General features: G+C 40.1%; 1 protein-coding gene across 1 annotated transcript; it reads right to left on the bottom strand.

Annotated features, from left to right (window-relative positions):
• Nucleotides 1-8,727: 8,727 nt before the first annotated feature.
• TAC3 (tachykinin precursor 3) lies at nucleotides 8,728-21,868 on the bottom strand. Its single transcript, XM_032211384.1, has 5 exons — nucleotides 21,755-21,868; nucleotides 13,950-14,058; nucleotides 12,093-12,122; nucleotides 10,122-10,175; nucleotides 8,728-8,777 (listed from the first exon to the last, which is right to left on the bottom strand). Exons 1-5 carry the CDS (start codon nucleotides 21,866-21,868, stop codon nucleotides 8,728-8,730), a joined length of 357 nt encoding a protein of 118 aa, XP_032067275.1.
• Nucleotides 21,869-27,734: the final 5,866 nt, after the last annotated feature.

Here is a 27,734-nt window from a genome sequence, read left to right as displayed (position 1 = left end):
TAAATAATCAGGTTCCTTCAGCCCAGTATTTTAATGTGTTATGTGGTGCTATGATGGACTGTGAGAGCCTTTAAAAACATCATGGTTGCCATGCAAAATGCTTTTTTTTTTAATCATTTAAGCAATAGTTTCTAGTTTGGATAACAGGAGAAGCCCTAGCTGTTCAAAAATATTTCAATATTATAAATGAGGGCTGACAATCTGACTAGAGCCCTACTTCATATCAGAAACCACCTATTTTATTTCTTAATTTTGTTCCTATTATCACTTTGTTGCAGGGTAAGACGCACTTCACAAGATGGCAGTCTTTATCTAGCCACTACTAGGCAGCAGAGCAGGAACTAAAAAGGAAAATGGGTTTCCAAGAAGTTTATTTTAAATACCGTAGAAAGCCTTTGGTCTCGCTAGGAGGTCCCTTGGTTTTTAAAAAGTAATGTACTGTTCAGATAGCCCCAAATAGGCAGCGCATAAGGGTGTTTGCCATACTCAATTACTCTTGCTGCTTATCCAAACTGGGTTTATTTATTCTTCATGAAGATGGCTTTTATATTGCAGCAGGGTGTCAATAAATAAATTCAGAAATTCCCCATGGGGCCCATTGCTCCTGATGCACAAAGGACAGAAAATCCTTCTCCTAATTAATCAGTCTCACTGATTCTCTTCTGTGCAACTCCTGGTTATTTACCATTTGAACTGAATTCATTCCCTCAAAGGCCCCTGCTAACTCCTTTGGCTGTGTTATTTCAGAACTATTACAAATACTGGTATGAAGAGCTGCACAGAGAAGGGGAAATTGTGAAGAAAATTTCCACCCATTCTCACTCCAAAATTGATTTTAAAAAAAGGGAAAGGGACTTGAAGAACCAGATTTGAGATAACAACGCCTCGCGACAGTAGTCTTGTGTAGCATCTCCACAGAAAAATGCTAACTGAAACTAATCGGAATTGGAAGTTATTTTCCATGGTGTAGTAAGATTAGTGCTCATTTGTTCTTCCTGGCTATATATTTATTTATTTATTATTTGTATCCATTTTATATGGCCACCCATCTAGCAAAAATGACTAGGCGACATGAAGAAAGGATATAAAACAGTAATGAACATATCAAAACAATCATTATTAAAGTTAAAAATCATAAGCCATATAGGAGAGTAGATGTTAGAGGACAAAGAGTCCTTTGTGACTCTTAAGACTTTTTAATAATTGCTCTATACCAAGTATTTTTGTTTTTAAAAAACACTGAATTTCCCTTGGATTCCCTTTTCGTACCTTCTTTAGTACCTTCTGGTTTAAACTTTTGAATTGGAAAGCTATTACGTGTAATGCTAAGGGAAACTTTCCTTCCACCACTTAGCTGCTCAGATTTACCAGTGAATCATGTTATGAGAGATCAGTTCTCAGTCAATTGCTACTACAGGTAGTCCTTGTCTTACGACCACAATTGAGCCCAAAATTTATATTGCTAAGTGAAACATTTGTTATGTGAATTTTGCCCCATTTTGTGATTTTTCTTGCCCCAGTTGTTAAGTGGATCATTCCAATTTTTAAGTTAATAACACAGTTGTTAGATGAATCTGGCTTCCCCTTTGACTTTGCTTGTGAGAAGGTCACAAAAGGGGATCACATGACCCAAGACACTGCAATGGTCATAAATATGAGTCAGTTGCCAACAGTCTGAATTTTGATCATGTGACCATGAGGATGCTGCAAAGATCATAAATGTGAAAAACAGTCAAGTCATTTTTTTTTAGTACGGCTGTAACTTTGAACAGTCACTAAATGGACAGTTGTAAGTTGAGGACTACCTGTACTCAATTCTAATCAGAATTTTTCTGAGACAAACTATTCTCCTCCTCCTCCTCTGAAAAATTGACACTCTTTACTACTCGTTTTCTCAAAGGAAGATACAGGTAGTCCTTAACATACAACCACAACTGAGGTAGGAATTTCCATAGCTAAGCAATGTGGTGCTTAAGTGAGTTGCACCTGGTTTTATTATCTTTTTGCCAAGTGAATCACAGCGGTTGTTAAGTGAATCATGCAGTTGTTAAGCGAATCTGCCTTCCGCCATTGACTTTGCTTATACCAGTGTTTCTCAACCTTGGCTACTTGAAGATGTCTGGACTTCAACTCCCAGAATTCCCCAGCCAGCGAATGCTGGCTGGGGAATTCTGGGAGTTGAAGTCCAGACATCTTCAAGTGGCCAAGGTTGAGAAACACTGGCTTATACAAAGCCAACTGGGAAGGCTGAAAATGGAAATCACGTTACACCAGAACATTAGAACCATCAAAAATGCATGCTAGTTGCTAAGTGTCCAAATTTCATGTCAAACACATGGCCCACAGGCTGGATCCAGCCTGCAATGGGCCCAGAGCTGTCCCGCGGGGCCTTCCCAGAGACGGTGAGGGACTGACCTGTGCCACCATGGCCACGCCCACCCATTCAGCTGCAATGGCTAGGCCACACCCACCGTGGCCCTCCAAGGGCAAACAAAATCCTGATTTGACCGCCATAAGATTGAGTTTGACACCTCCGCTCTAGACGTTTCTGTGCTTCGAAGTAGAGAATCTATCTGAATTTTTCATACTGTCAAGCCCAGGATGTCATTGTTCGGAGAACAATGGTAGCAGAAACCCAGAAGTGGTGGCAGAAACACCGTTTAGAGCTTGTGTTCAAGTCTATATACTGTTCGTAAAAGTGGGGAAATGTCAGTTTTCCCCTGAGCAACTGGCTTCTTATAAGTCAAATGGAAAATGATGATGGGCTTCACACAGGGCTTTCCAAATATGGCTCTGCAGGGGCCCCTCTTGAAATCAATAAAGTGACTGTCTTTTTGCGAGTTTGTAGGACTGGTTCAGAAGGTGCTCTCGGCTGCCTTCTGCACGTCCAGCCACTTCATTGCACATAGCTGCAAAAACCATCAGGAACAGTTTTTGTTCCGCCTCCAAAAAGACACCCGTTGCTTTAAAGAGAAAAACCACAGCTCTTTTGAGGAATTTGTATAGGCTTCCTGTATATGCACATTTCTAAGCAAAGATTATGGGAAAATCTTCGTCTTGTTCTAATTCCTTCCCTATTTCAAAGATAGCTCCAGGAGTCACTCAGTGCTGGCACAAAAGGTTGGCTTTTCAGGGCTGAACTTGGCATCTTTAGGAGGAACAAAATCTGGACATTATGCAAACCAAATGACATAATTTTGAACTGATGAGTCCAGAGGTCACTCTGCGCTTGCTTCTACTTGTATAGTGTTAAAAGTGGAGATATTTCATTGATTAAAAGAAATAGCTCTTTCATTGTATATAATCTGATGCTTAGCAAGGATAGTCTTCCTTTTTATGCCTGCAAGTCAATCTTAACTTCTGGTGACTGCCTGGAAAAGTCTTCGCAGTTTTCTTGGCAAGGTTTTTCAGAAGTGATTTGTCATTGCCTTCTTCCTAGGGCTGAGAGAAAGTGACTCTCAAGGTCACCCAACTGGCTTTGTACCCAAGGCAGGACTAGAACTCATAGTCTCCTAGTTTTACCCTGGTGCCTTAACCGCTATTCCAAATTGGCTCTCTTTTATTTCATTGACTCTTGATTAATTTACCTGGTTATACTAAGTTTGGCATTTTAAATGACAAAGCACATTTACTTGGGTTAAATCCCTTCAAAAGCTTAATAAATGTACTTGGAGCAGAGCAAATAAATATGAAGAGGAATTCATGTAAGTTAATAAGCAGAAATCAATTCTCCTTCTCTATTGTTACATGCAGGAAGGGCTGCTCCAGAGGTGGTATTCAACCAGTTGTAACAGGTTCTGGAGAACCAATAGTGGAAATTTTGAGTAGTTTAGAGAACCGGCAAATAGGCTGGCCCCGCCCCTGCTGCCTCCCAGCTGATCTTCTTTTGTTGCCCTGAACAGGAGAAGAGCGGGAAAGCAGGTCAGTGGGGTGGGGAGGGAATGGGGATTTTGCAGTATCCTTCCCCTGCCAGGCCCACCAAGCCATGTCACGCCCACCAAGCCACGCCCACAGAACTGGTAGTAAAAATTTTGGAATCCACTACTGGGCTGCTCACAGTTTCTTCAGCACTAAGAGTGTTCTGGCAAATTTCAATATTATATCAGGGAATTTGGAGGAACTTGAGAAAGGAGTTTTAAGTATCAAGTTTCCCTTTCATGAAATCCCCCATTTCCACTTTTAAAACCCTCCCAGGGCCCAAAAGGTTTTTCACTCAGATTTAGGTAGAATTGTAAACAGAAATGATATCAGGTGGTCTGCAAAAGGCCTTTAATTACTAAGAAAATGGTGACCTAAACCTTGCTTTGTCCAGTAAGATACATGCACTTCTTTAGATGGGTAAATAGAAAAAAAAATAGATCTCATTTAGAGTATAGAAAGAATGCTACTATTGTGAGCTAAGGAAACTACTTGGATGAGAAACTAAACATCTTCAAAGAAAAACCAGAAAGTCCAGTTGCCTCCTGAAAAAGCACTTTTGGGACTACTATTGTTTAGTTACCAACTTTAGGCTCTCACTAAAGCCACTGGATTTGACAATTCTAATAAGCTGTGCTTATTAACTTGTTGAATTGAAAGTTCAACACAGGATACTGACGATGGCATATCTACGACTATCCAGTTTAATGTTTAATGTTTGTAAACTTGTAGTTCTGTTTCCAAATTTTGAAAGATTACTCTTTTGGGGGGGGTTGCCCAGACCATCTGTATATTATCAGACATATATCCCTGCCTTATGCTACGTCAGCTCAACATTCCAACTAATCTAATTCAGTCTTTATTCTACAAATCAGCAGTTTCCAAGGTCCCAAGATTGTTGTAGGATGTTTTTGGACCATGTATGAATGTGGCGTTTTATATACCTATGGCACAATATCTATGGAGATTCTCAGTCATCCAGGTCATGGTGCTTTTAGAGGCAACTGGGCTTCCTTTGCTTTCCTTGTTTTACTTCAGTGAATAAACTTCTTGGATGATAGGCGAACCGTCTTCAAGGAAAAACAGAAAAAAGTCCAGTTGCCTCTTGAAAAAGCACCTTTGGGACACCTGTGGCACGAGTAACGCCCTAGGGCCTCCAATGCAAAAGTGTAATGCAATCCTAAAACATGATCGCCTAAACAGCAGACAGATTTGGATCAGAGGTGGGTTGCTCCCGGTTCAGCCCGAATCGGGCAAACTGGTAATAGCGGCGGTGGGCGGCTTCGCCCACCCGCCCCGACACTTCTGTGCATGCGCACACACGAGCGAACCGATAGAAAAAAAAATAGAAACCCACCACTGAGTTGGATATGTACTGTACATTGTGCCAGTAATTTGTGCCATTTTGTAAATGTGTTGGTTTATTGATTTTTGTCGAAACAGTGTCCCACTCTCCAATAATGACAGCAGTCAGCTGAAATATCAAACAAAGAATGAGACACACACAGTGGCAGGTCATAAGTAAAAACCCTGTTAATATAGAAGACTGAGGTGTTCTTATTCTGTGCCACAAAAGGATGTGCAGAAGCATGGTTTTACATGGAAGAAGTTCTGCAAGTTTCAAGTCACATGTATACAGGGGGACAAAGCACTATGAGGACTAGAGATAATTGTCAAAATATTCGAACAGTGAACACTAAAGCATTACAATTAGTTATAGGCTGGAATTAAGAGCATAATTAAGGAAAAGAACATGGGAGGAGGCTGGGACAAGATGAAGAAGCTCCATGGTACATCAAAGTTTCTGGTTTGGCTGAAAGTGGCTTTGGTGGGTGAAATCTAATTTGGGTTGGTTTCTTGAAGTCTTGCAGACTTTTTGCTTGTCTGTCTTCACTCTTGCATGAAACCTGTGCAAGAAAAGATTAAGCAAAAGCTACTAAGCTAAGTGCAATACACATTATTAAAAACTTGTCCATTAAAAAAACTTAAGTCACGGAAGATTAGGTAGATAGGGCTTCACACAGATGCAAAGGTTCTTTTGACATAATAAACCAAACCAAAAGGAACAAGGTTGCATTTGCATGTAAAGTCAAGACAGTTGTTAGGTTGTTCAAAAAAAAATTCAGTGCAAGAGCCATTTTGTGCATCAAACAGTTATTTTGAGGTAGCCTGTCCCAAATGGGCAGCTCTCAATCAAAAATTATATAGAATATATGTTATCCAAGTTGCCTTCTCCTATGCTGTGGGGTCTGCTTGCCTCTGTTCCCTATTGTTACCTTTTAAAATATTAAGTGGCTTTTGCAAAGACTTTATAAGTCTCTAATGCTTTCTCATTGAGCCTGAAAAGCTTATCCCTGGAACTACTCATTGCTCGGGGAAGTATAAAGAGTACACTGTCATTGTATACTGTCCAATTTGTAATTCCATGTTTTTGCCAAAAGTGACTTTGACAGAAGAACGTGCGTACAAATTTCACCAAAAACACATCTTGTAAATTGCCAAGTGGTTAAGCCAACCCTATCTGGATAGAAAAAATCCAGATAATCTCTAGATAGCAACAAAGATATAGAGAAAACTGTTTGAATGCAGTGCCATCTTGTGGTCAATGAGTATTTGAAAGGATACATTGGAATTAGACTTGTACCGTATTTATCGGCGTATAACACGCACCGGCGTATAACACGCACCCCCCATTTTAACACAAAAATTTGAGTAAAAATTTTTTTCATTAAAAATAAATGACTTGGAAGCTCGGAACTTAATGTTGGATTAAAATTTATAACATTAGAACATGAATTATAACATTAACTCCTCTTAAAAGGCAAATATGAAATGAAAAAACACCTCTTTGAGCAAAAAAACTTAATCAGAATCACTGCTTTTTGGAAAACCAAAAACCTCTTCCTCATCTTCACTCTCTCCCTCTTTTTTCCCTTCCTTCCCCCTTCCTCTTGCCTATCAACTTCATCCTCTTTGTCTTTCTGCTCTTTCCCTCTCTTCCCCTTTTCTTCCTACCTCCTTCCTTCTCCCTCCCTTCTTCTTTTTCTTCCTTTCTTCTTCCATCTTCCTCCTTCTCCTTCCATTCTTTCTCCTTCCATCCATCTTTTCTCCTTCCATCTTCTCCCCCCCTCCCTTCTTCTTTTCCTCCCCCCTCCCTCCTTCCTTCCTCTCCTTCCCTTTCTCACACACAGGAAGGGGAGGGGGGCTATCTAGTCGCTTTCACAGCATAATTTCTTTATCTAACTTTTAAAAAACAGTGTGCAAATCAAACGAGATTTTCGTAACCTGCGAAGCACCAAGTTATATTATGTTGTTACAAATTCGCAGCTACTCCATTCTTTCTGATAGGGAACTACATTTCCCAAGATGCCTCAGGTCCTCAAAGCGCTGAACGCAGCTTTGCAATTGACTCCAGCGAGGCCTGGCAGCCGCCGGCTGGGGTGGTTGTCAGGGCGATGCGGAGCGGACGCGCCGTTTGTTACTGCTTCCAGCAATCAAGACGGAGAAGGGAAGCGACTGAAACGGACGCTGGCCTCGCTCTCCTGCTGCGGCTTCTGTTTCAGTAGGGAAGAAAACTTCCTTTCGCTTCCCGAATTTGACTGGGTCCCGGGGCTTCTGCCGGGCGGCAGAAGCCCGGGAAGCGAAAGGAAGTTTTCTTCCCTATTGAAACAGAAGCCGCAGCAGGAGAGCAGGGCTGCTGCCGGCCGTTTCACCTTGCGCAGCGAATTTGACTGGGTCCCGGGCTTCTGCCACCCGGAGTATCGGCGTATAACACGCAGGCAGGGTTTAAGCTTGCAATTTTAGTTTTAAAACTGCGTGTTATACGCCGATAAATACGGTAATTTGACTCTAGGCAGAAACCATTAAAAGTATTTTACATTTTATTTACAAATTTGCCTGCTTCAGCTCTAGAGAATTCACGACCCCTCAACTTTGCTCGCTGGCAAGTTACTTACCAGATCTGCTGCATCAGCAGTGTTCATCTAACCTACCTAAAAAGGGTAGGTTAGATGAACACGGAAGACCACTAATATCAGAGTCACACACTGTTCACGTCTGCTTCAGCTTAAATCATACAAACAAATACATAAAAATAAATTGTATGAATGCTTGTGTGTGTTTTTACCATATGTGAAGTTGCTTGAATATTTAAAATCTTGTAAACAGTAAAAAAAAATCTATGTAAGAGAAAATTGTGAAGAATTTTTCTTTTCACCCCATTTAAAAGTTTTGAGTTTTGACCCCTCTTTCCTTACCTCATTCTGCATTCGGCAAGTAGTCTACATCACTCAAACCAGTGAATGGTTCCTTACTGAGTTCAATGGAATTATCTAGAATTAAAGAATAAGGAAAGTTGGTTTCCTGCAGAATCATTTAGCTCCCATCAGTTTGATGGGAACCCTATTCAGTTCGGTTTGAGTTTTCCTATAGCTGATAGAGCAGTGTTTCTCAACCTTGGTGATTTTAAGTCCTGTGGACTTCAACTCCCAGAATCCCTCAGCCAGCATAGCTGGGGGATTCTGGGAGTTGAAGTCCACAGGACTTAAAGTCACCAAGGTTGAGAAACACTGTGATAGAGGATACAAGCAAAGAATTCGCTACCTGATTGCTCAACTTTGATAATAGGGAGATGTAATGTTAAAGCAAGAAGGAAAATTCAAAACTAAAGGAACCAGAAGGGGGAAAATACAGAACTAGATTTGTCCTTTTCTAACGTCCAAAAATTGTTCATGAAAGAAGGGGGAATTGGAAGAGGCTTTTCTTCTTATAGTGCAGCATAAAATGTAATCAAGAAAAGATGTAGGAATATCAAATTTCCATTACAATAATCTTGTGGTGGTCGGCAGAGATAGCCATTCCTAATCAAGAGGAAACAAAAATGATTTTTTTTAAAATATGCATCATAATATAACAATGCAGGCATCACCTTTTTATGTTTGTGTTGCATGTCACACAGAAGTACATAATTTGAATCACAATATTGTAACAAACTTTTCATTACTTTTGTCCTTTTCCCCTGCAGATGCTTCTGGTTGTTATAAGTTGCACTTAGAAGATTTTGGGCAGATGAAAGTTTTAATATGAAAAAGTAACATAAAGTAATAGAATGCCTCATACAGGCAGCCTTTTAACACACAGAAAACACAGAGAGAGAGAGAGAGAGAGGGAGGGGGGAGGGAGGGAGGGAGGGAGGAAGGAAGGAAGAAGTATTTTATATAGTGTTTGGGTGAAATAAACATTACATTGTACTACATTACTATTCCCTCAAAGTAATAGGAAATTAAATTCAACTGTTGAAGGGAGTTCCCAGACTGTATGGAAATGCTAGAGGGGCTACATATGCATTTGGAGATGAAGACTGCCTCCCCTTTCTGGAAGTATGTAATAGGGTACGGTTTACTTTCTTATGCCTCTTTTGAATTATATCACTCAGCAGCATTTCTGATTCATTATTTAAATAACCATGATAGGTACATGAATTTTCTTCTGATAGCCTGAATTTAATTTGGAATATGACACAGACTTTGTCACTAGGTTTACAGGGAGGATAAAAAATGGTTGATTTTTTTTAAAAAAATTAAAAATCAGAATTTAAAAAAAATTAAATTGGGTTTTTATTTAAATCAGATTTTTTAAAATTAAATTTATTTTAATAAATGCTTTTGGAGTTAAAAATCTATCTAAAGATAGTTTTCTATTTAAGATATATTAATAACTTAGTGTATTCAGCATGAAATGGAGCTTAGTTTATGTAGCATGAGGCTGTATATTCTGCAATATTGGGACTGTCAGTGAGTCAACAGCAGGTCAGAGGAGAAGCCACTGTGGGAGAGAAATTACGGTTGCTCTTTAAAAATTATGATTTAAATCGAGCTGATTTAAATCAAGCCTTTTTACTAGTGATTTAAATCAAATCCACTCTGCTAGGTTAGACCCAAAGCCTGTCTGATCCAGCTTCCTGTCCATAAACAAGGACCATAGCCCCTTTTCTGCTTATCTACGAACACCTCCACAGCTAGAGGAAGGAAACAGCTATTTCTAGGAGCAGGTAGAAGATATGCTGGAATTGCTTGTACCTCACTTTTCACTTTTTCACTTTGGACATTCTTGTGTCCAATCGCACTTGGCCAATAAAGAATTCTATTCTATTCTACTCACAAAGGACCCTTAAGGAAGTGTATGCATTCTTAGTTCACACCTACCTGGCTCTATGGTCCTTTTGCCCATCAGTCCAACGAAGAAATCATGCATGTCTCCTATGGAAATATTAAAGTTTATTAGACAAAACAGTTTTCAACCAACTGGGGAAAAAGCAACAGTCTTGAGTTAACGTAGCGCTTGTAAATCACCTGGTAGGCTTATTTACTGCATTCTGAATTTCAGAGATAATTCTGAATCTGGCACAATGGTATTAAACACATGTTTGTGTTTGTCCACTTCTACCTGTATTAAATATGTTTCTGGAATGGGCTGTTGATTAACAAACTAGAATATTTATTTTATTGCAAAGTATTGGGGATGAATAGAAGTGTCACTCAGAGACACCATCTGAACTATTTTTGGCTCAAGGCATGTCACAATCCTATCTTAGCTTCTGCAGTAATTCAATCAATAAAATAAGTGGAACTGAATGCAGATTGCTTCAATCATTTAATAAAAAAGAGAGTTGTTTTATGTTGGGGAACTGATTAATTTTGTATTTAATACTGTAAACCTACACATATTGTAAGTCACAAGGGTGTCAAACTGGCGGCCTGTAGGCCAGATGCATCCCATACAGGCTACGCTTACCCCAGCTCCACAAAAGGAATGTTGATATGTCATGTGACGGCAATGTGGCACGGCTAGTTTGACACCTGTTCTTTAAGAGGCAAATAAGCTGAATGGAACTAAATGTAACTTAGAATTAGAACAAAAGAATAAGGCTAGAAAAATCCTTGGTCCTGGTTGGTACATTCTGATGTCAAAGCCCTTGGACTTATCCAGGTGCCATGCTGTCTACAGCTAATCTCGGTCATGTTTTCCTATCTCCTTTCATGAACATCTTCGCATTTTAATAATATTAGAGGTGTAGCTGTGGAGACATCTAAAGAGAGATTCGTAATTCCACTCCATGTGAACGTTTTTAGTCCCATAATGCACACATTTCTCAGAAAAAGTCAGTTCAAATATTAATGTTAATATTGATGCTATTTTTGAAACATTTTTTCCAAACATTTTTTCATAGTTGTCATAGTTCAAATTCAGATCTGTGTACACTCTGTAGATATTATTATGTGTATTTTTTTCTTAAAGATATGCATTTTTGTATGTGTACATTAAATTGTGACACACACATTACAAAAATGTCTGGCAAAAATGGATTTTGCTGTGCAGATAAGTCTCTTTCATAAACTGGAAAATCAGAAATGTACTTAATAATCTAAAAATTCTCCTGAACTGAAGACTTACTATGCTGACTTAATGCCTTCTTTTTTCAACCCTATATCTTATTCTCTACATTATCCTCCATTGGACCTAGCTAAGAATGAGAAAGAATTCTTGCATCTGTCATTCTAAGACTTGAATTCTGTACTCAAACTGTAGTGTGGCTGGAAATCTTAACCTCAGTAAATGGTAAAAGGGTGAAAAGTGAAACAGAAAATTCCTAAACTCAGAGCGGGCTAGAGATAGAGCAAAGCTGGTTTGTTTTGAAAGAGGAGGTATGCCTTTAAAATAGCGCCAAACTCATTTTCTCTTCAATTCAAATGGTGCCTTTATCTTACTACATGGCTGAAGTTATCCTTCCATCTTATCCAGGGGTAGGTTGCTGCCGGTTTTACTACCTGTTCACAACCCATGCGCAACGTGCGCTGTTCAATGTAAATTGTTGTTTGCATATGCGTAGAACAATTTACAATGAATGTGCACACACAGTCACTAAAACCCAAAATGGTGGCGGCCCAGCAGCAGTGAGGGAACCGGTTCGGGGACGTGGCAGGCCTGGGTCACTGCCGGTTCTGCGACCCAGGCCTGAATTCTACCAGTTCGGCTGAACCAGGCCAAACCGGGAACAACCCACCTCTCATCTTATCTTTCTTTCCAGTGATGGACCTGTACTACTAAAGTTTATTCAATCAGAAACAATAATAGAGAAAGCAGTGTTTATTGCACAGATCAACTGATCAACTTACGTTTCTGGGAAGAGGCAAGAGTCTGGGGATCTGGAAAAAAAATACAAAGCAGAAGGCTTAACTGCACCACAACCATATGCCTTTCCAGATTTTAATGTAGAATGGAACACAGATACACACTGCGAGTTATCATAAATTTTCCAACATTTTTGTTTTCTTCCCAATCTCTGTTCCTATTTTAATTCTCTCCACTTCTACTCTCTTTCCATTCTCTTATTTTCACTTACTCCTTTTGAACAGATCGAGTTGACAACATTTACCTGATCACAAACCAAGCTTAGCATATTTAAAATAGAAGAAACTATTTCTAAAGTGAACCCAGTCCTTGGAGTAAATGATCTACCGCTGAAAATTTGCTCCATTTTTAACCCCTCCCATCCTGGGTTAACGTGTACAGGTAGTCTTTGACTTGACAACCACAATTAAGCCCAATTTTTCCGTTGCTAAGCAAAGCAGTTATTAAGTGAGTTTTGCCCTATTTTATGACCCTTTTGCCACAGTTGTTAAGTGGATAACTTCTAACCCTAACCCTTCAGTTGTTAATGCAGCCATGCAGTCACATTAAGCGAATCTGGCTTCCCCCGTTGATTTTGCTTGTTGGAAGCCGGCTGGGAAGCTACAAAAGGTGATCAACTGATCCAGGGACCAAGCAAGTGTTATAAATACATCCCAGTTGCCAAGCATCCCGTGACCATGGGGATACTGCAACAGTCGTAAGTGGGAAGACCGGTGGTAAATCACTTTTTTCAGTGCTGTTGTACTTCAAACAGTCATTAAACAAATGGTTGCAATTCAAGGACTATTATATACACATTACATAAAGTTATATTTAAAGCTGCCGGAAATAACCTTATTAAGCTCTTAAAAATAATGAGATTTGTTTGTCAAAGTAATAATATGGTGGGCACTAAGACTTTAGAAATAATAAGGATTCCTTTTCTACACATTTGCCTCTTTATCTATTTATTATACGTTTATCATTTTTCTCTCTGTTTTTTGTATTATAACCCCTTGTGTATTTAAACTGCTGGTCAATCTATGATTTCAGAATGATATATATTGAAATAAATGAGCTTTAAATTTGAGGGATTAAAATATTGACACTATCATAAAGATTTCAAAACAAGAAGAGGAACATTATTTTGTAGTTGCATACATTGCATCCTGTAGTCCTCTTAGAAATATTCACAACCCCTTTGGGGAACTCTCCCATTTCAGAGAAAATTCATACCATTGTAACCTGCTTCTACAACGACTTGTTGAATTGCCTAGTTGTACGTTTTGGGGTTTCACTGAAAATCTCTCCCTCATGTAATCTGAGGGTGTGAAGGAAATACTCATATTCCATTCAAAAACATGTACAGACTATCTTGTTGCTAAAATTACATGCTATTATAAGGCTGACTTAGGGACACAGTGGCTCAGTGGCTAAGACACTGAGCCTGTCGATCAGAAAGATCGGCAGTTCAACAGTTCGAATCCCTAGCACTGCGTAACCAAGTGAGCTCCCGTTACTTGTCCCAGCTTCTGCCAACCTAGCAGTTTGAAAACATGTAAAAAGTGCAAGTAGAAAAATAGGAACCACCTTTGGTGGGAAGGTAACAGTGTTCCGTGCACCTTTGGCATTTAGTCATGCCGGCCACATGACCACAGAGACATCTTCAGACAGCGCTGGCTCTTCAGCTTTGAAACGGAAATGAGCACCGCCCCCTAAAGTCGGAAATGACTAGCACATATTTGTGAGGGGAACCTTTACTTTTACCTTATAAGGCTGAACTCTTAAAACATAGACAAAAACCTTTCAACTTATCAAACATTATTGAATTGCTTTGGGGCTGTTTTCTTAGTGATACTTACTGATTTCTTCTTTGCCTGACAGCCTGAGCAGTGCCTCATAGGATATCCCTTGGCCACCATACAATCGTCGGAGCAAGGATAGTGGCAGCTTATAGAGTTCTGGGTTCTTCTGTTGAAATGAAAAAACAACATGACATCAATCAAAGTTGATATAGCTATCCATAAGCTAATATTTCCCTTGTCCTCAACATTCTATTTCCATCTTGACTTTATCTCTTATGCAAGCACATCCTTTTGCAATAAGTATTTTCAATGCATAATTTGTCATAATCTTTATCGCGCAGGTAGCAAAATAATAGTTGAAAGTGTGTAATGCAACCTCTCAGATCCTCTAGATTAATTATTTGAAGTTCAGCCCAATGGAGGACAAAAAAAAAGTAAATGCTATCTTGCTTCATTTATTCAGTAAAATAAATACATAGTAAATTTCTTTAATGCAATATGTAGTTGCTAAACAAAGAATCACATCCTCATTCCAGGAAATTACCAAATTCTTGCCTTTAATTTAAGTTGCTGATTGTCAACTTGAAAGCCCTACGTGACTTAGGACCAGGACAGAGGTGCTATTCAGCAGGTTCTGATCAGTTCTGGAGAACCAGTAGCAGAAACTTTGAGTAGTTTGGAGAACTAGTAAATACCACCTCTGACTGGCCCCGCACCCATCTATTCTCTGCCTCCCGAGTCCCAGCTGATTGGGAGCGAATGGAGATTTTGCAGTAACCTTCCCCTGCAGTGGGGAGGGAATGGGGATTTTACAGTATCCTTCCCCTGCCATGTCCACCAAGCCACAGCTACAGAACCAATAGTAAGAAAAAATTTGAATTCCACCACTGGACCAGGTTATTTGAAAGTTTATCTTTTCCCAATTACAACTACCCAAACCACCGGAGGATGGAGGCAAGGAATGTTAGGAGACCTCCTCTCCTAAGGAGGTCCATTTATTAGGGCCAAGAAGAAGGGCCTTCTCCATGGTGGCTCCCTCACTGTGGATCATCATCACCACAGAGATAAATTGCCCTCCAGTTTAACAATCTTTCATAAGGCCCCAAAGGACCTGTTTTTGCCAATAGGCCTGGGGACCCCAGAGTGGGATGGCGCCCATCAAATGGCTCACTTGATTGTTGTGGGAGGGGTATTTATTTATTGTTTTGTATTGAGCGTTTAGCCGTATATGCCATCCAGTCACTGAGAATCAATTTATCAGTCATATAAATTTCCTTAAATAGGCTTCTCTCCAGCCTATGCCCCAAATTTTTCCAGCATTCAAATGTTCTGTGTACACTATTTTTTATCCCTGAAGAAAAGATATAAAATGATACCATCACATCTCTCATTAAGATTTATTGATTTGATCTTGAACTTTATAAAAAGAGCTTTGTTTCCACCCCATTCCCTATGTTTTGTCATATCTTGTATACCTTGTACACATTTTTGTGTCTCGCTTTGATTGATCCTCAAAATAATATTACCCACTATGGATTTTGGATACCATATGATAAATTGCATTTTGTTTGTATAGTTCAAATCCCCCCCAAAAACATGGCCTTCCCTGCACTTGAACTTCTTCAGACTTGTTGAAATTTTGAATTCATCACCACCAATAAAAGGTTTGGGATTAAGGATATTTAGTCCAACACTCTTAGAAGGCACCCATTTTGGAGAAACTCTTGAATTAGAAGATGACAAAAAAGCCAGAATCCCCACAGAGATAAATCACTGCTATTGTTGTTCTAAAGACCTTACTGTTATCTCACATTCTGGAGATAAGTGTTGTGTTGTGTTGGACTAGGGGGAAAATGTTTCAGAATGATAAGTAGCAAGAAAAGCTATGAGATTCATCAACAGGTGAAGTGAGTCAAGAAACTAACCTCGATAGGGATATGCAGAAGCCATTATCTAGACAAAAAGTGCTGAAGCATTTTTTTTCAAAGTCTAGGACAAAGAGTTAACATTTAGAAGCAGTTCAGGCAGAAGCCTCCCTAATTCACTGAACAATAAGGAGGAGAAGGTACAGCACATTCAGACCGGTAATATTCTGTTATTATAGCCAATTTCAGTAAAAGTAGTTTTAGCCTTCGTGTGGAGATGATTTCTTGGTCCGGTCTGGTGTCCCTAGTAGAGTTGACAGCAGGTGCTACAAAAATCAAATCCCACATAAGTACTATGAATTGAAGATCTAACCACTCAGGATAAACCATTGCCATCTCCTTGCCCCAGGATAAAAACGGTCTGCTAGACATTTCCAGAGGATTTCACTTACTTCCTGCATCTTATTGTCCACCCACCGCTCTGAAAGTTTTTTTCTCTATCCCACTTCCAGATGCTCTGCGCAATTGAGGGACAATATGTTGTCATAAATGGGAGGGGTAACCTGAAATGGTCCATGTGGGGAAACAGTGGGTCCCAATGATTTTGTCAGTCTCAGCACAGCCAGGAAACTACCCTCTATTTCTCTTAGAGGAATCAAAACCCAGCCATTTTTAAAAATTTCTAAGTGGATTGATCACCAGTCAATTAGTCAACCCAGAGCCATGTTGCCTGCATGCATGGCGTTGCCTGTTTCTCTTCTGGATTTCTTGCACGCAGGTGCGCACGACAATCAGCTGCTTTTGTCCATGTGGCAGTGCTGGAAACTGAAAGAGTTGGTCTTCCGGTTTCTGGCGTGCACATGCACACCAGAACCCGGAAGATCAACTGGCCAGTGCACATACACACACCGAAAACTGGAAGTTCCTTTCCCGGCACCCGCATGTCCCTTGGGCAGCTCCTCTTCAAGGGTGTGGCCCCGACGAGAGAGAGCGCAACACACACACATATGCAGTCCCTCTTCAGCACTTGGTGGCAAAAAGGCTCGCCACCACTGAACTAGAGAATGCAAAATTCTGCAATTGACCGACTTATCCCTGGTTTAATAGGAAGTGTAACAAAGGATTTCTCTCTTTTATTTCTGACAGGGCACTTCCAGTGGCCATACGTTTCCATATGTTTTGGCTCCTCACTTGTTCTCCTCACCTAATATTCTGAGAATAGAACCCCAATTCCCACAACTAAACCCCCTTCTCAAATTCCAGGTCTCGAAATCTTCATGTGAGTATTAAGATCCATCTGTCTTTGACTATCCTTTGTGAGAAGTAGCTACCAGTATACTGACAATGCTAGCTAAACAAGTAATGTCTCAAAACCCTAATGAAATCTCTCCCTTCCGATGCCAATTCCATTCTAATTCCAGGTAAGAGCAGATTTTTACTTAAAAAGCTGCCAATTACCTCTCCTTATACAATATGTTAATCAGCCTAGGAGAAGAAAAGGGAGAGAACACTACTTTAATTTGGGGGTGGCTGCTGCAGTAAGTAAAGCAATTTGAAGGAGGGGACAGAGCAAAGTGTGTCCAAATTGCAAGAACATCCAAAAATAAGGAATTGCTTTGTTAAGAGCGGTAACGCTATAGTAATTTGAGTCCTATTTTGGACTGCACAGAAGTAACAAGAAGAGATTATGATGGCTGAGGACAGAACTGGATTTCTCGAAGCTTTTTATCCTCAGCGGATCTAATTCAGAAGGGATTTGACAAAAGACGCTACTTAAGACTCCTTGCAAGCCTTGCCCCCAAAAGCAATTTACACTGCATAAAGCCCCCACCTTTTTTTTTAACAGAAATGGGAGGAGGGAGAAAACTGTATCTCATCCTCTATTGAACTTCCTCTTTTTATACCTACGAATGAATGTCCCTTTTGTATCAGATTAGATTCTGGCCCACCTACAAGATGACAGATTTGGAACACAGAAAGTTGATGTGAATTTTAGCTTATTCTGTCAGGAAGTGTTGAATTCAATATAAATACATGGCAGGCCTTAAGTGTGGTCTGTGAATATTGTAGAGGTAATCCTTGACTTATAACAGTCTGTTTAGTGACTGTTTGAAGTTACAATGGCATTGAAAAAGATAACTTATGACCATTTTTTAAAGGTGGCGCAGTGATTAGAATGCAGTACTGCAGGCTACTTCTGCTGACTGCCGGCTGCCCGCAATTTGGCAATTCAAATCTCACCAGGCTCAAGGTTAACTCAGCCTTCCTTCCTTCCGAGGTGAGTAAAATGAGAACCCAGATTGTTGCGGGCAATAGCTTATTCTGTAAACCACTTGGAGAGGGCTGTAAAAGCAATAGGAAGTGGTATATAAGTCTAAGTGCTATTGCTATTTTTTGCACTTACAACTATTGCAGAATCCCCCTGGCCATGTGATCAAAATTCGGATGCTTGGCAACTGGCATGTATTAATGATGATTAGTGTGTTCTGGGGTCATGTGATCACCTTTTGCAACCTTTTGACAAACAAAGTCAATGGGGAAGGCAGATTCACTTAACAACCATGTTACTGGCTTAACAACTACAGCGATTCACTTAACATTTGTGCCAAGAAAGGTGATAAAATGGGGCAAAATTCACTTACTTAGCAACAGAAATTTTGGGCTCAATTTTTGTCATAAGTTGAGGACTACCTGTAGACTGAAGAAATTTCAGATTGGGCTGCACCACCAGATTTTGCAGCATGGGAAGAGGAACATTTTTTTAAAAAAGTCTCCTTGCTAAAATAAATAACAAGACATCATAGAAAAAGAAGGCCAAATCTCTGTTTAATGAGCTATTCTGTAAATTGTTAAAGTGACATACAGGAGGAGCATTCCAAGGAAATGTTTGAAAAATAGAGGGACTCAAGGGAGCCCCTTATTAGGAATAGAAATAGCACTTAGACTTATGTACCGCTTCACATTGCTTTTACAGCCCTCTCTAAGCTGTTTACAGAGACAGCCTATTGCCCCCTTGGAAGGATGAGTCAACCTTGAGCCTGTGAGATTTGGACTGCCGAACTGCAGCTAGCAGTCAGCTGAAGTAGCCTGCAGTACTGCACTCTAACCATTGGGTCACCTCAGTTTATTAATTTGCTGAAGATTACCAGAGTCCTGTATTTAAAAACTACAGTAGTTAAAATATAGCTATGAACTGAGGAAGAGCTGAGAGAAGGCAAACGTAGATATTCCATTATCTAGTGGCATCAACACATTTGTGTTAATACATCTCAGTTAAATAAATTCAAGATGAACAACAAAAAAACATAAGCAACAGGAAGATTAACTATCTTGTCAATAATGGACAACAGGATAGACACAACAACATACCTATCATGTAGTACAATTATATACAGGCTATGAGAAACAGTTTGGTGTAGAGATTAAGGCATCAGGCTAGAAGATGGGAGATCGTGAGTTCTAGTCCCACCTCAAGCACAAAGCCAGCTGGGTGACCTTAGGCCAGTCACTTTCTCTCAGCCCTAGAAAGGAGGTAATGGTAAGCTATTTCTGGAAACCCTTGCCAAGAAAACCATAGGGACTTGTTCAGGCAGCCTCTGAGAATCAGGCAGGATTGAACAGAAGGAAAAATAGTAGCTGTACACAACAAAAGCAACTGTTGTATCTCTTCTTATCCTGTCCATACTCAAAGCTAACATATTTATTTGTTGTGCCAGTGCCACATTGCGTTTTGCACATTTGCATTCAGTCATGTTAACATTTTTCTGCTTAATCTTAATGATATAATCTTACTTTCTTAAATTCACTTTAAAATATTATTTAAATAAAAGTTTGTTGAAATTAAACAATACTGTAGCGTAACTTAAAAAACCAAAAAGCTCTCTCCCAGAAAAATTATACAGAGATTTTATTTTTAATTTAAATGCTGTTTGGGAATAGATTTCTATGAACAGACATTTTTTGAAACTAAAATCAGTATTTCTGTCCTCAAAAGGCATATAGAAGATAGATGATAGATAGATAGATAGATAGATAGATAGATAGATAGATAGATAGATAGATAGATAGATAGATAGATAGATAGATAGAGGGAGAGAGAGAGATGATATAGATATAGTGGGGTTAGGAATTATTTTGTTAATAGTATTGAAAGAGTGGCGATGAAATGTAAGTAAAATGATCCTTAACTTCAAAGTTCTTAACTTGAAATTATCTGTTGTGTTAATTTCTCCTAGTACTATTTCCTACAGTTTTAAGTCCCATTCATCCAAAGATTTTTCTGCTTCCTCAAGACTTCCTTCTCAACCTCTTGAAGAAACATCTAAAAAGGGGGGAGGGGAGCCAAAATCAGCCCAAAACTAACAATTCGAGACATGGGGGGAGATATTTAGTGGGGTTGTTGGATAATGTAATCTTGGAGAACTAAAAAAGCCACAAATAGGGTGCTTTATAGAGCACTGCTAAGATTTTCTGTACATATAAAACCATTACATTGAAACCAGACTTATTAAATGTGAATTTAAACTACTTTTCCTATCTTGTTCTTGAGCAATTAACAGATTGGCAGTTGCTTAATCTTGTCAATCTATTTTCTTTTTTAAAAAGATAATTAAAAAAATAAAACCTGAGACTAAGGAGAAATATCAAAAAAGCTAGTCCAAACTCTACAGTGCCTGTTGATTGTGTGACAGTAGAAACAGTTTTGTTTTTAATTAACTTCTTCACATCTAATTTCAAAGGTAGGAAAATAACTGAGCCAGTTCTAGATCATTTCCTTCCCTCCAGAGGGGAAAAATATTGTCTACAAGGTCTTTTGCATTATGTATTAATACAAAACCATACAATAGCAGAGTTGGAAGGGACCTTGGAGGTTTTCTAGTCCAACCCCCTCCTAGGCAGGAAACCCTATACTGTTTCAGACAAATGGCCATGCAACATCTTCTTAAAGACTTCCAGTGCTGGGGCATTCACAACTTCTGGAGGCAAGCTGTTCCACTGATTAATTGTTCTGTCAGGAAATTTCTCCTCAGTTCTAAGTTGCTTCTCTCCTTGATTAGTTTCCACCCATTGCTTCTTGTTCTACCCTCAGGTGCCTTGGAAAATAGTTTGACTCCCTCTTCTTTGTGGCAACCCCTGAGATATTGGAACACTGCTATCATGTCTCCCCTAGTCTTCTTTCTATTAGCAGGCCCTTTCATCTTCTATCTAGGTTGACTCAGCCTTCCATCCTTCCGAGGTGGGTGAAATGAGGACCCAGACTGGGGGGCAATATGCTGACTCTGTAAACCGCTTAGAGAGGGCTGAAAGCCCTATGAAGCGGTATATAAGTCTAACCGCTATTGCTGTTGCTATCACTGTAGCTTCATCAGGAGCTTCATCAGGAACAATAGGTGAATAGTAGTAACAAAGCTGCCCATCACTGCAACGAGGGAGCACCAGCTCTACACTGATAGTCCTCAACTTACAACCATTCATTTAGTGACTATTCAAAGTTACAATAGCACTGAAAGGAAATGACTAATGACCGGTCCTCGGGCTTACTACCATTGTAGCAATCCCCCCCCCACTCCAAGAACATATGATCAAAATTCAGGCACTTGGCAACCCACATGTATTTATGATGGCTGCAGCGTCACCATTTGCGTCCTTCCCAGCCAGATTCCCACAAACAAAGTTGACATGGGGCGTGGCCTTTGCTTAGCGACTATATGATTCAATTAACTCCTATAGTGATTTGCTTAACAACCGTGGCAAAAAACTCACTTAACAAATGCCTTGCTTAGCAATAGAAATTCTGGTCCCAATTGTGGTCGTACGGTATGTCTTCCTCCATCTGTAGACAAGTTTCATTCTATAGTCCCTCTGAGACATCCTCCCGAACTACAGTATACCAGTGCAATTTTATATGTAGATTTAAAGCAGATGGAGCACAGGAATTTATTTATTTATTTTTGTTCTCTAGCAAACTGCCACACCATATATTTCAGTTTATCTCACCTTTGTTTGCACTCCGCTGGGCATCTGTTGCTCCAGAGACTCAATACAGTAACCACGACATAGCTTTGCCACTAATAAGGACAGCAGCACTGTCAGAACAAGGGAACACTTCATTGTGGCAGGGGTTTCACCTGAGAGAGGAAAAAATTGGAAAGGGAACAAAAACACAATTAAAGGGTGCAGGGGAATTCAGAAATAGATAGTGGAGGGGGAAAGTCAACACACAAAAGAAAACTGCAGGTGCAAGGAAATATCAACCATTCTATCTTTTGTGATGGTATAAAATTAAGCTATTGTTTTTAGAAAATTAATTAATTCATCCCCTATCATGAGATTTCAGCTACAGAACAGAACTTAGTCACTTACTTTCTGAAAATAGGAAAGCAAAGTCTAAGTATTAAGAACACGTACTTTCCATTCTCTATTTAGTGAACATGTTCATCAAATGTACATCAGTGAACACAAGTATTTTTTAAAAAGCAAATATTGAGGGGTTTACATTTATCTTTTTGTACTTCTCTATATGCAGCAGATTAACAATAAATGTTTTTGCTTTCTTCTAAGTTCAGGATTTTATTTTGTTTTGGTTCTTTTAATTCTACTCTAAGTTAGATTCATCTAAAGATAACTTCTTTTTCTTTCTTTATATATTAAGTAGTTCTAGTCTGTGTTTATTCCGGATGATATTGTATGACATGTGACCCAGAAGGAAAATTGCCTGTGTTTCCAAAAAGTCTTACATTCAATATTTACAAACCTGGGATAATTATAGCATTAAAATCCCCATAAATAATTAAATCTACATTACTAGGTTAACATAAAATATCAATAACCAGATTATTCCAATTTACCCTTTGTCTGTCTAGCCTATAAATACTAATACATATTAACATTCTCCCTTTAGATTTCAGCCTTAGCATTTGAATTTCATCTTTATAATAATTTCCAGGATTCTTTTCTTCTATTCTCACATCAAGATAATAAAATTAGGCTCATTTAAACCCCGTTTAGCACACCTCATTTTTTTTTTGGCTCTTCCTTGTCTATTTATAAAAACATGTGTAACTAGATAATACTACCAGATTATTTCCTCTTAACTAAATTTCTTAGAGAAAAATCATATAATTTTGTAGAAAATGAAAAAAAAAATCCTACCTATGCATTTACTCAGTGATGTTCCAGGATGCATTTAATTATAGAAGTCGTCATGTTAGTTTTTTGTAAACACTGTTCATTATGTCATGACATTTTGAATTTGAAACAGATGAGTATTTTGCCTTATTCTCCTGCAAAGACTCCTGCTATTGTGTTGGAATATGACATATCTGGTTTTTGGTCACTTCGTTTTTTGTTCTTTGTTTGGTTTTTTATTTAATTGTTTGAATCATCCTCTAGCCATTTCATATATTCGATTACGTTTAAAATTTAAAATTGAATATCTTTGTAAACATAATTATTTTTAACCCCAGGGATATTTGGTGTAAACCTGTGTGTTACATCCTAAGGTTCCTTAAAGAATCTCAAGTTCGATTCTATTTCTGGTTGCTTTGTGTTGTGCACTTCTGCAGTAAGTTGTAAACTCCTACACTATTTGTCTTCATTGCCTTATCCATCTGAGCTGGCAATGGATTTTGTGGTGCTCTGTGAATCACTGATTGTTCTAGATTATGTCCATTTACGTAACTTCCTTCATGATCATTAACCATGAGTACTGTATATTGCCTTGCCAGAGCTCTTTCTTTTGATAACACACGTTATTGGGAGATTTACTTCTGCATTAATTAGGCTTTTCACCAGCTGTGTTCTTTTCATTATCCCTAGCTGGGTCATTATGTTCAATATCCTCCACTTGTGATGTATATAGATTCTCAGTTCTTTGTATTTCCAATGTTAATTAATTCCGGTAGTTTTCATACACTTCACCGAGTGTATAGTTTTGGAAGTTTTCTGTTAAAGGTAAAGGTAAAGGTTCCCCTCGCACATATGTGCTATTCGTTCCCAACTCTAGGGGGCAGTGCTTATCTAAATTTCAAAGTCGAAGAGCCAGTACTGTCCGAAGACGTCTCCATGGTCATGTGGCCGGCATGACTAAACGCCGAAGGCGCATGGGATGCTGTTACCTTCTCACCAAAGGTGGTCCCTATTTTTCTTCTTGCATTTTTTACATGCTATCGAACTGCTAGGTTGGCAGAAGCTGGGACAAGTAACGGGAGCTCACTCTATTACGCAGCACATAGATTTGCTGTTACCCCTAATAAAAAATTATTTTACACTATATATATTATCAAACTGGGTCTGTAAACTACTGGGCTTGGGGTAGCTAATAAAGGTCAGTTTGGTAGGGATCAATTGTAAATGCCAAGTATTTTGTTCAATCTCAGTATTTATTGAATAGCTATTAAAAGAGTAAGATTCAATGGAATCAACATGTTACATTTATTAAACTCTACATTTATTGTCTATGTCTAATTGAATGAGCCTTACTTGCTTGTCCCTACAACTCTATATTCAATTTGTTCTGTTTCTCTTGATTTTCCTTGTATTTGTACTTTTTCCTCCCTGAATTAGAAACTTTTCTGGTTCTTTTCTCTTTTTATATTCAGTTTCCATGATGTACAGCAATGTGTTTAGCTTGAATTTGTTGATTTAAACAACTCCGGATTTTTAGTGTTTTATTTTTCTTGACTTGATTTCCCCTTTTATTCTTTTTATAATAACTGTTCATTTTTTGTTTTTCAGTTATTGTTTCTATTTCCTCTCCTTCAAATCAAATATATTTATTATGGTCTTTGAGCAGCCTTTACAATTTAATAATAATTAAAAATAAAAATTGCAGTAAAAAAGAAAGTTTACTACCATTATTACTTGTTAGAGGAAGGGAAAAAGATGGGACAATGAAACAGTGTGTCTAATTTAATTTTTCTGCACAGTTGGTAAAAAAAAATGGCCACTTGATATGTTAAGTGTGTTAGTGCCCCTTTAAAAGATAATGAACAACCTTTATCTGCCTGGGCCTTGTATTTGGTGCAATCAAAGGATGTCTTGAGGCACTGTAGAAGAGGTGAGAGTATCTACCCTCTTTCCCAAAAAATAAGACAGGGTCTTATTTTCTTTGACCCCCCCCCCAAAAAAAAATAAGCACTTGGCCTTATTTTCGGAGAGGTCTTATCATTTTTGAAGTGGAGGCAGCGAGCGTGGTCACCTCATGGCTGCTGCTTGTTGCAATATTTTGGGGGAGAGCTTATTTTGAGGGGAGGGCTTATTTTAGCGCATGCACTCAAAAGCCCAATTGGGCTTATTATCCGGGGAGGTCTTGTTTTCGGGAAAACAGGGTACCTCTTTAGAACCTTGGGGGCAATGTCTCTGTGAATAAAGGGTCCTGTGAAATCTTCCCTCTAGTAAAGCTGATGGAAGAGCATCAACATGGATTCTAGAAAAGGCCCATCTATATTTGCTTGGTGTTAGAATTGTACAAGCGTCCCACAATTGCCTTAACAATTGGTGATAGGATTCAGGGGTGTTGGTGGTATCATTCTGTCGATCAATGTGCCTGGTTCTCTCTTTTACTATTGATTTGGCCTTCTCTGAAGTTAATTGGCCTAATTACTCAGGAGAGTGGCCAAGACTGCAGATTTTTCCTCTATGCACAAATGGTGCCAATAGGATTGGTAATTGTTTAACAACAGCAAAAACGTCAGGCCTGTAGGCTCAAACATGATTCTAAGGCCTGAGCTTAGGATCCTAGTTCAGGCCTGAGCCTTAATACTAGGCACATTGGTTTGAAGCCTCAGTACTCAGGACAACAAATATATATTGTCTTTTTATGTACACTGAGAGCATATGCACCGAAGACAAATTCCTTGTGTATCCAATCACACTTGGCCAATAAAGAATTCTATTCTATTCTACTCTACTGCATTGGGGGTGCATTTTGGGCTATCAATCAAAGTCCTGAGAACATTTGATTGAATTGCTTCCTAAACCTTCAGGTTTATGTATGACCCGATTTGTATGCCATATAACAGTTGGGAAACTGTTTTTGCCGTAAGCAATTGAGATTTGAGATTTGAGAAGTTTATTTATATGCCGCCCTTTTCCCTGGGGGGACTCAGGGCGGCTTACAACTCGAAAAAGGGGCGGGGGGAACAAACATTTAACACGTAGGACAGTACGTCATTAAAAAACACAACATTCATACCATTCGGGTGGGTTACAGTCTTTAGCCCCAGGCCTGATGGGATAGCCAGATTTTGAGGGCTGTGCGGAAGGTCTGGAGGGTGGTGAGGGTACGAATCTCCACGGGGAGATCGTTCCATAGGGTCGGAGCTGCCACCGAGAAGGCTCTCCTCCGCGTGGTTGCCAGTCGACATTGACCGGCAGATGGGACTCGGAGGAGGCCTAATCTATGGGATCTAATAGGTCGAGTGGAGGTGATTGGCAGTAGGCGGTCTCTCAAGTACCCAGATCCACTATCATGAAGGGCTTTATGGGTGACAAGTAGCACCTTGAAGCGTACCCGGAGATCGACAGGTAGCCAGTGCAGCTCGCGGAGGATAGGTGTTATGTGGGTGAAGCGAGGTGCACCCACAATCGCTCGCGCGGCCGCATTCTGGACTAGCTGAAGTCGCCGAATACTCTTCAAGGGCAGCCCCATGTAGAGCACATTGCAGTACTCCAGCCTAGAGGTCACAAGGGCACGAGTGACTGTTGTGAGAGCCTCCCGGTTCAGGTAGGGGCGCAACTGGTGCACCAGGCGAACCTGGGCAAATGCCCCCCTGGTCACAGCTGACAAATGGTGTTCAAAAGTCAGCTGTGGGTCCAGGAGGACTCCCAAGTTGCGGACCCTGTCTGAGGGGCGTAGTGTTTGACCCCCCAGCCTGAGAGATGGAATACTTGCCGAATTAGTGGGAGGGAAACACAACAGCCACTCGGTCTTATCTGGGTTGAGCACGAGTTTGTTAGCCCTCATCCAGTCCCTAACAGCTTCAAGGCCCTGGTTCATCAGGTCCACCGCTTCATTGAGTTGGCACGGGGCGGACAGATACAACTGAGTATCGTCCGCATACTGGTGGTATTTTATCCCGTGCCGCCGAATGATCTCGCCCAGCGGTTTCATGTAGATGTTGAAAAGTAGGGGGGACAAGACCAAACCCTGCGGCACCCCATATGTTAGGGGCCTAGGGGTCGATCTCTGCCCTCCAACTAACACCGACTGCGACCTGTCCGAGAGGTAAGAGGAGAACCACCGCAAAACAGTGCCTCCCACCCCCACCTCCCGCAGTCGTCGCAGAAGGATACCATGGTCGATGGTATCAAAAGCCGCTGAGAGGTCAAGGAGAACCAGGATGGAGGCGTAGCCTCCGTCCCTGGCTCTCCAGAGGTCATCGGTCAATGCGACCAAAGCGGTTTCTGTGCTGTAGCCAGGCCTGAAGCCGGACTGGAATGGGTCAAGATAACTAGCTTCCTCCAAGGACCGTTGGAGCTGAAAGGCCACCACCTTCTCAACAACCTTCCCCACAAAGGGGAGGTTGGAGACTGGACGATAATTGTTAAGAACGGCTGGATCCAAAGATGGTTTCTTCAGGAGGGGTCTCACCACCGCCGCTTTAAGTGCGGGGGGAAAGACCCCCTCCCGAAGGGAGGCGGTAACAACCGCCTGGATCCAGCCCCATGTCACCTCCCTGCTGTTAGCAACCAGCCAGGAGGGGCACGGGTCCAGTACACATGTGGAGTCACTCACAGCTCTCATGGCCTTGTCCACGTCCTCAGGGGCAACATCCTGAAATTCAACCCAGCGATGGTCTACCAGATTATCCCCTTGTGCCTCGGCTGGATCTGCGGAATCGGAGTCCAAGTCCGACCGAAACCGAGCAACTTTGTCCGCTAGAAACTGGACGTAATCCTCAGCCCTACCTAATTGAACTGCTGCTGGGATATAATTTGTCCCTTGTTGCCTACGAAATTTAATTATTGCTTGTGA

The sequence above is a fragment of the Thamnophis elegans genome, chromosome 2 (assembly GCF_009769535.1).
Source record: "Thamnophis elegans isolate rThaEle1 chromosome 2, rThaEle1.pri, whole genome shotgun sequence".
NCBI classification, from domain to species: Eukaryota; Metazoa; Chordata; class Lepidosauria; order Squamata; family Colubridae; genus Thamnophis; species Thamnophis elegans.
Note: the sequence above shows the minus strand (reverse complement) of the source record. Positions and strands in the feature narration are given on the sequence as shown.